We start from the raw sequence: 9,035 nt of genomic DNA, 5'->3' as shown, positions 1-9,035 counted from the left end.
ACCGGTAGGTGACCCGCCTCCTCTCACCCCCACTGGCTGCATCCGGGCCCCACCACGGTACACCAGGCCTACCACGCCACTTCCAGTTCCACACGATCAGCGATATAATAAAAACAAAAAAACTTATTAATCGGAAATAAAGCGCACCGTTATTTTCCATCTCACACTTTTCTCTTTACCCCTCCCTGTCTCTCCCCCCCCCCCCCCCCCCCCCCCACCCCCCGCGTGTTCCCTCCCCTCTCGCCGAGCCATTCGGTTCCTCTCCTCTCCGCTCCCCCCCAAGCAAATCGCCGCCATTTCGCCGATTCCGGCCGCTGCCTAGGGTTTCTGTGCCAGCGTAGTCGGAGGGCTGCGTTTGTGGGTCGCGTTCCCAGTGTCGCGCGCGGCGGCCGAAGGTGGAGGGGCGGTTCTGCGGAGAGGAGGTGGAGGTGGTCCCGGTGTCTGCGGAGCGCGGTCTCCAGGGAGCGAGTCTTTCAGATGCCGCGGCGGCCTACGAGGAGGTAGTGTGGCCGTGTGGAGCGAATAAGTGGCGGCTGCGGCGGCGGGACTGGCGGAGGCAGCCATGTTTTTCAGCAGGCTCGATGACTCGCCCATGTTCAGGAAACAGGTGAGGGGTCGAGCCGGATCTTGGTTCATGCTGTCTGTGGATCCTGCGCAGCGGTTGGGATGTTGATCTCGGCCTCTCGGGCGGGCGGGAGAGAGAAATGTTTCAGCTTTGTGTGCAATGCTTGGCTCCGGTGGCTCCCGTATTGGGCTGCGGGTGGTTGCATGGATCTGCCCCTTGTTTTTTTGGTTGTGCTGATGGGGAATGAGTGTGGAGACTCCTGACCCCTTTTGGTGTAACTTCGTCTCGAATTCAATTTTGAACCAATAGTGCAGGAGCTACAGGTTTAAGGCTTCCTTTTAACCGTTTTGTGGCCTGTCTGATGTTTTCACAGTCACTTTGTGTTGTTAGACTATACTGATACATACAAACACGTGTCAAACTTTAGCCCTTTGCTGTGTTTCTTCTCTTGCCAATTCTCTATGATCTAGTATTTTGGTTGCTATTTTCTTTTGACAATTTATTGTTTTTTCAATGCAAAACTGGTAGCATAGCTTGCCTGTCAATGTGTAAATTTGGCATACATTGTGATAGTTTAGTGTACATTTTTGGAAATGTTTGATTCATTTGTGGGTTGTGGGTTGCAGAATGTATGCTTTAGTTTTTGTCATGATTTGGACAAAAATGCAAGGACTCTGAGGAATCATAAATTGTTTGTTATGCGGCCAAAGTAGGTGTCTTCAATTTTACTCATGCTTAATAGCTTGTTCAATTTCTGTGCGAAACATAATATACATTCGGTGAGGCTAACCTAACCTTTGTATCGCATTTGGGGATATTGCATTAACACTGCTTAACTTGTATTCCTTGTGGATTCGGCCAAAGAACTTGCTTCCTTTGGTTCATGAATACTGATGAACTTGTTCCTCGCATTAATAGATGCAATCACTTGAAGAAGGGGCTGACTTGCTAAGAGAGAGATGTTTAAAGTTTCACAAAGGTTGTCGAAAATACACGTAAGTGATAATGTGCCATTTATGTAGCATATTTGGGCTTACCAAACCTGAAAATTCCGTCTCTGATTTGTGAATGTTATTATCAGATTATATGGGTTGGGTTTTAATTCGGGGTTTCACTATGCCTCTCTAATTTCTACTTTTATTTCAGGGAAGGACTAGGGGAAGCATATGATGGAGATATTGCATTCGCAAGTTCACTTGAAACATTTGGAGGGGGTCATAATGATCCAATCAGTGTTGCATTTGGAGGTTAGTAATGTGGTTCTCATTAAAATACATGTATTCAAAACTTCAATTTGTGATATGAGCATGATAAATTTCTCTTGCCTTTTTCCTTTACTATTTGGTTGGTTCTCTTGTACATTACAACATTTACCTCTTCTGCAGGGCCTGTAATGACTAAATTTACAATTGCTTTGAGAGAAATTGGAACATACAAGGAAGTATTGCGCTCCCAGGTAGAGCATCAGTATGTACATTACTATGGTAGTGCTTTTCATCAAGAATACCTTTGTCTGTCACCAATCTTTAAGATACCGTAACTTGTCTATGGCTAATCTACTCACTCTACAGTATTTCATTTTAAGGTTATTTCGACAATTGCATGGTTGAATTCATCCTTGTGGTTGTATTGAAATCATATCCCCGTGCATTCATCACCCGGGGCAGAACTAATCCCATTTTGTTAAGTATTACAAACTTGCAATTACACTTCCACCTTATGTGGTATAACTGCTGTTGTATTGTTGTGATAGGTTGAGCATATGCTAAATGACAAGCTGCTCCAGTTTGTGGAAATTGATTTACATGAAATGAAGGTATTGACATAGTTTTCTATAAAACATTGAACCTGTAGAATGCACACTTGAAATTTTATATGGTGTTAATTCGATAACATTTGCACAGGATGCTAGGAAATGTTTTGACAAGGCTACCCTTCTTTATGACCAGGTAATACTTCAATTCTATTTCACATGGCCATACAAGTGGATTCAAAATCTTGTAGAATAGCTTATTATGGTAGAAATGATCTATTTTTACATTCTATTTACCTGTGAACCTAATAACTAAGCCAACTTGGACTGGAGCTGGAAGGATCTCTAGACCTGTTGGCCAGTTTGCTTAGGTGTTATTTTTCTTTTTCTTTTCCAGCTACCGAATTCTAAGTCATAACAAATTGTAAGTTGTCTAGGATGAAAAGTGTCCGCCGTTTGTCCCACGGGGCTAATTTTGCTACTCTATAGCACTGAGTTTGTAGCTTTGTTTTCTTTTTGATGTGCCATCATGCTTCACACGTCAGTTCCTGGTACATTGTGAACAAAGCTTGAGTTGGTTTTTAGAAGGCTTGTTTCTTACTTCCACTTGTTTTTGTTTTCTTAACCAGGCACGTGAAAAGTATTTGTCCTTGAAGAAAGGTACAAGGACTGACGTAGCAACTGCAGTAGAGGATGTAAGTTTACCTTGACCTTATTGAGTGTCTTTCCAAACTTGAACGATAAGGTTACTTGCTGCCACTAAATTGCTTGTGACATAATCAGGAGCTTCACAGTGCCAGGTCTTCATTTGAGCAAGCTCGTTTCAATCTGGTACATACCCTGTTTACTTGTCACTGTTCAGGATTCCTTATTTGCATAGTTGGAATGCCTGTCTTATCTATATTTATATTCAGGTGACTGCACTTTCAAATATCGAGGCTAAGAAAAGGTTTGAATTTTTGGAGGCTGTTAGTGGGACAATGGATGCTCATCTTCGTTATTTCAAACAAGTATATCCTTGCCATAATTTTCATATTGACATTTCTAGGTTATGTACAAATGTGATTCAAACTTCCTCTGTTGCTATTTCTTCAGGGATATGAACTACTACATCAGATGGAACCGTATATCAATCAAGTAACTCTCTTACCCATCACATTACTGAATTGCAATCACCTTCATATCTTTTGTTTTATAATGGTTTTGTGAATTACAATGCATCACACTCGGTTATTGAATTATGCAATTACAGACATAACCCCCCTCCTTGCTTTTCCATTTGCTGAATCTGATAAAGGTTGTTTACATCATGCTCTCTCTCTGCAGGTTCTTGCTTTTGCACAACAATCAAGAGAAAGGTCTAACTATGAGCAGGCTGCTCTTCTTGAGAGGATGCAAGAGTTCAAACGGCAAATTGATCGTGAAAGTCGGTGGTCACCAAATGGAATGAATGATTCCCCTAACGGTGATGGAATACAAACAATTGGTAGAAGTTCGCATAAGATGATTGAGGAAGCAATGCAATCAGCTTCAAAGGGCAAGGTAACCGGATACTGGAACTATCCGAAGACAATATTCATGCATGCATGGTTGTGTAATTTCATCTAAGAAGATGCATGTTTTATACTGAAAAGTAAGCACCTATTTTCAGGTTCAGACCATTCGCCAAGGCTATCTCTCTAAAAGATCTTCAAACTTGAGAGGTGATTGGAAAAGGAGGTTCTTTGTCCTCGACAGTCGAGGAATGTTATACTATTATCGCAAGCAGAACAGTAGACCATCTGTAAGCATTCTCACAACACTTTACAATACTCGATCTGAAATAATTTTTTCACACACTTAATTAGTGTTTCAGTTAATATTATCTCATCATTTTTGTCCCAATTTTGATTTTGTAGAGTGGTTATTCTAACCAAAGAACTAGCATTCCCTCAGAACATGGTTCTGGGTTGCTCAGCAGATGGTTCTCTTCTCATTATCATGGAGGCGTGCATGATGAGAAATCAGTTGCACGCCATACTGTAAACTTGCTAACATCGACCATTAAAGTTGATGCAGACCAATCAGATCTACGGTTCTGCTTCAGAATAATTTCTCCCACAAAGAACTATACATTGCAGGTATGAAGCTTAAATGCATATTTTGATATCTGTTTTTCTTTATACAGGACGATGTTATATGAAGCTGTTCAATAACCATACTTGTGATATTGATTTCTGTCTAGTGATGTGCACCGGATATTGTGCAGGCAGAGAGTGCAATGGATCAGATGGATTGGATTGAAAAAATTACTGGCGTCATTGCTTCTTTGCTGAGCTCTCAATCCCCTGAACGAGTAAGTGATGAGTAGTGAACATTGAATTATTTACATATCGAATTTGATTTATGTGGCATCTGTATTTTGTTTACAGCGTCTTCTATTGAGTCCTAAGGGCAGCAGTCATCATCTAACTGCCAGCTCAAGCAGTTCATTCAGTAGCTCAACAGAACTTGAACATTCAATAAATGAAGATTGTATGCTGGAAAAGAACTCAGGGAGCGGTTATTTCGAGCATTCTGCAAGAGTTGCACAGCATCACCGAACAAGCATGATGAAACCTGACAAGCCAATTGACTTGCTTAGGAAGGTGGCTGGTAATAATAGCTGTGCTGATTGTGGTGCTTCAGAGCCTGATTGGGCATCCCTGAACCTTGGAGTTCTTCTATGCATAGAGTGTTCTGGGGTACACAGAAATATGGGTGTGCATATATCTAAGGTAAACTAGAAGGCTTCTCTGCAATTTACATGAACAAAAGTTTGATCATATAACTGTAGAATTCAGATATATTGTTATGCAATTAGAATTTGTTGGGAGTCTTGGATGATACTTGTGTATCTGTGCATTACCCATGCTTTGTGCCAACCAGGCGCTGTAGGTTGCAGTATAGTGACTATTATAGCTCTCTACTGTAAATTGGGTATATTTCACTTGAAGTCATCATTAATATGACCAATGGACTGAAATTTACATTGTATTGGCAGGTAAGATCCCTGACGCTTGATGTCAGGGTTTGGGAGCCATCTGTAATCAATCTCTTTCAGTCAATAGGCAACACGTTTGCCAATACTGTCTGGGAAGAAATGTTACCTTCATCAAGCTGTGTTGACCATGGTGATATTTCAAGGTAACATTACAAAAAGTCTTACAAAGTAACTAACATTACAAAAGCTGTAGAATTTATTATCCTTTTGTTGCCATAACTTGCAAGTTCTACTTTATGCAGGGCTGATGGATTAGAGAACATGTCGCATGGCTTTGCACCAAGCAAGCCTAAACAATCTGATTCTATCGCAGTGAAGGAGAAATTTATTCATGCCAAGGTACTCCCTCCATCCCATAATAGATGACATTTTAGCTCTGGGCAGGGGAATTAAGGAGTGAAAAAAGGTGTAGTGTACATGAAACGAGAACAAGAGAGATTTGAGAAAAGAGAAACATTGGGAAGTGAGTTTGGGACAAGTGTAGAAGGCTAGAAGGTTAAGTATTATGGGACGGAGGGAGTACTTCATAGTTCTTTTATTAGTACTGTTTATTCTAGTTTTTCAACAAAGAATTATTATACCACTGATCAGCAATATTGTGAATTTATATGTATCAAATCAAATGATGTTACATGAGCAGCATCTATAGGTTACGTGTGTTCTTAGGAAATGTCCATGAATTGTACTGATAATAACTTTTAATGCGTCACTGTCTTCTGCTGAAAAAGAAGAAGTTGAGAGAATTTTTTTTGTAACTTTATAAAGTATAATTAATTGTTGATTATTTTTCTCTTGATTATTTCAGTATGCTGAAAAGGATTTTGTGCGGAAACATAACGTCGATGAGATTCAACTTGCAGAACAGATGTGGGACAATGTAAGTTCAAACAACAAGAAGGGGGTGTACAGTTTGATTGTGGGGTCAAATGCCGATGTAAATTTTTCGTACGGTCATACATCATTTAATTCGGCTTTGACTCTGGGAAAAGCTCTCCTTCTACAAGAGCAATCAACTTCTCCGTCTAATGGAAGTTCTAGATGTTTTGACCGCAATCCACTTGAGAAGGGTTCTACCGGGGATTCTGTTTCTCCTGCCAGCACAAGTGCCCGTATAGATGGGTTGGATGATTATGTTGAAGGATTATCTTTGCTTCATCTAGCATGTCGTGTTGCGGATCTGGGCATGGTTGAACTACTCTTGCAGTACGGTGCCAATGTAAATTCTGCAGATTCAAGAGGGCGGACACCACTTCATCACAGCATCATGAAAGGGAGACATGTGTACGCCAAGCTACTGCTTTCCAGGTATGCAGAAGTTATCATGCTGGTTGTAGCTTAACAGCAAATTGTGAAAGTCCAGGAAACTACAGAGACGAGGAGTTTATAATCTTACTTTCTCACTTTCCTTGCAGGGGCACTGATTCTCAAGCCGTGGACCGAGATGGTAGAACAGCGTTACAGTATGCAATCGACAGCGGAACCATAGAGGACGAAGAGATCCTTGTTTTGTTAGAGGACCCAAGTAGATAAATCATGTAGGTAGTCAAGTCTTGAGTTCCTGCGGTACCTTGTGCCTTTGTGGCCACCTTCCTGGCACACAGCCGAGGATACCTCATACCTTTGCTGATATTCTTAGTTTGTGGCAAGAGGAAGTTATAGTTTTCTAGGCCTATCTGCGGTTTTGGTCGCGTTTAGGTTAAAGTGGCCTGTTTGTCGTGGATGCAGTTTGTGAGTTGTTTTGCCTTTGTTTGCAGATGTTGCAGTGTACATTGGGAAGTGGTTGCCATTGTTGTGACAGATGTACATACAGCGATGTCTGATACAAGTAATTTATGCAAGAATTAGATTGGTGAAAATGTGGCTGTCTGCCTGCCTGTCTTGAGTCTTGATCGATCAGATACAAAGTCTACTCCGCTGTTGTACATGTTGCCGACAGCAAGCTACTCTGATTCTGATGAGCAAGATGCTTAGCTGCAGCTTTTGCTTCGCACTGCTGGCATTGGCTGCGGAGTCAGGTTGAACAAGCCCATCACCGTCAGCATGGATGAGCGGATGCGGTCAGGCAGGCAGGCTACAAGGCTGCACTTGCACAGCACAAGCTTTTCAGGCAAACCCTGTTGCTGTTGGTGACAAGTGACAGCAGAGTTGTGTACGCCGGCATGGCTGCATCAGATCAGATCTCAATCTCGTCACCCCCGAGAACGCGTCGTCGTCCTCGTCCTCGCCGATCAGGGCGTCGCTGGCAGGGCCAGGGAAACCGAACCCCGGCTGGATGCGTCGATGCCCGGAGTTTAATTGCAAGGTAACAAGGAGGTGGCGAGGTGCCCGTCGTTCAGCTGCTGACTGCCCACTTGTCGTCTGGGGCTGCGTGCGTGCAGTGCAGCCGTGCAGGCATCAGCCATGCTATGCTGCATGTGCCGACCCCCGAGCACAGGCGAGCAGCAGCAAGGTTTTGGAAGGATGCGAGAGGCCGGCTGCCTCAACGTGTACGAGCATGGCGTACAAGAACACGCCGAATCGCCAAACCGTGGCTAGTCTAATGGTACCGCCGGAGCGTGTTGACAACATGGCGGGGGGCGATTAATGTAGGAGCATTTTCGTAGCCACTCGCTCCGCCTGAAAACAGGAAGCTTTGTTGTTGTTTCCTTGGGAGTACTACTTCACCTAGTAGTGTGTGTGTGTGTGTGTGTTTTGACAATGCTGCCATTAAATTTCATACTAAAAAAATGCAGTTATGATTGTAGTTTTCTTTTTGTATCACACATGAAAACGAGCCCATGTCCTAACGTTGTAACCGAACGCAATATGTCTTAGAATTGGCCTCCGGATCATTTCTAAACGTGAGCGAGTTCAGGTAAATTACGAGACGCGGATAGCGGAAGAGCAATTTGAGAAGTAGAAAAAGATGGACCGAAGAATCACTTCGCTCTTTAATAATAATATAAGTCAGAGGATGGAACCATTTTCGTGGCGGAGACTAATTTCCTACTTCCTCCAGATGGCAAGGATCATTGGGTAAGTGACTCTATGTGGGATTATGACAATTACCAGCTTATCATCTTCAATTGGGAGGAGGACAAGTGCGGATTGCTGTGTATAGGGATTGACCTTTTTTTGGTTCGTTCATGTCAAAATGCTTGCATCACTATCCTTCCATGTAGGCTAAATATAAGTGGTAGTATATATTCACTTCACCTAAAATACAATAGATTCTTAGCTATACTAAGTCAAACCATGCTAAATTTGATCAAATTTGTTGAAAATACGAGGCAAGTACATTGATGCAGCCACTGCCCTAAAGGCTCCAAGCTAGCCACCACCGTTGCCACCGCCATCAGGGCACCTCGCAGCCGTTATCTATGGGGGCCCTTCTTCCTATCCTATGGCTTCGACAATGGCCACAACAAGGTCACTATTGTGAGAGCCAATTTAATCGGTAGGAGGTTAGTTTGTAGTCACTATCTACAAGGGCAAGGGTGCTCATGGGCACTTCCCATGGAGATATTAATTCTGGATCGCCGATCTCATTGTTCATGGCCACAGAGAGGAAATCAGGTGTCCACCTTGATGGACCAAAGGTTGGAGGTACTGAATTTGCCGTTTGTGTTGTACTCGATGATTCAACCCCCGGTGTTTTTTTTTATCGAATTAGATATGTGTCAGTCTGGTTCTGAAATATTGGATCTCGTGGCATG

General features: G+C 42.7%; 1 protein-coding gene across 1 annotated transcript; it reads left to right on the top strand.

Moving 5' to 3' along the window:
- Window positions 1-225: 225 nt before the first annotated feature.
- On the top strand, window positions 226-7,553 carry LOC136542142 (ADP-ribosylation factor GTPase-activating protein AGD3-like). Its single transcript, XM_066534446.1, has 19 exons — window positions 226-607; window positions 1,484-1,560; window positions 1,712-1,812; window positions 1,951-2,021; window positions 2,319-2,381; window positions 2,470-2,514; window positions 2,948-3,013; window positions 3,102-3,149; window positions 3,233-3,328; window positions 3,414-3,455; window positions 3,645-3,860; window positions 3,970-4,101; window positions 4,217-4,438; window positions 4,567-4,653; window positions 4,730-5,074; window positions 5,341-5,483; window positions 5,583-5,679; window positions 6,146-6,645; window positions 6,753-7,553. The coding sequence occupies exons 1-19, from the start codon at window positions 563-565 to the stop codon at window positions 6,868-6,870; spliced, it is 2,514 nt and encodes an 837-aa protein (XP_066390543.1). The 5' UTR covers window positions 226-562; the 3' UTR covers window positions 6,871-7,553.
- Window positions 7,554-9,035: the final 1,482 nt, after the last annotated feature.

Source organism: Miscanthus floridulus, chromosome 3 (genome assembly GCF_019320115.1).
Source record: "Miscanthus floridulus cultivar M001 chromosome 3, ASM1932011v1, whole genome shotgun sequence".
NCBI lineage: Eukaryota > Viridiplantae > Streptophyta > Magnoliopsida > Poales > Poaceae > Miscanthus > Miscanthus floridulus.
Note: the sequence above shows the minus strand (reverse complement) of the source record. Positions and strands in the feature narration are given on the sequence as shown.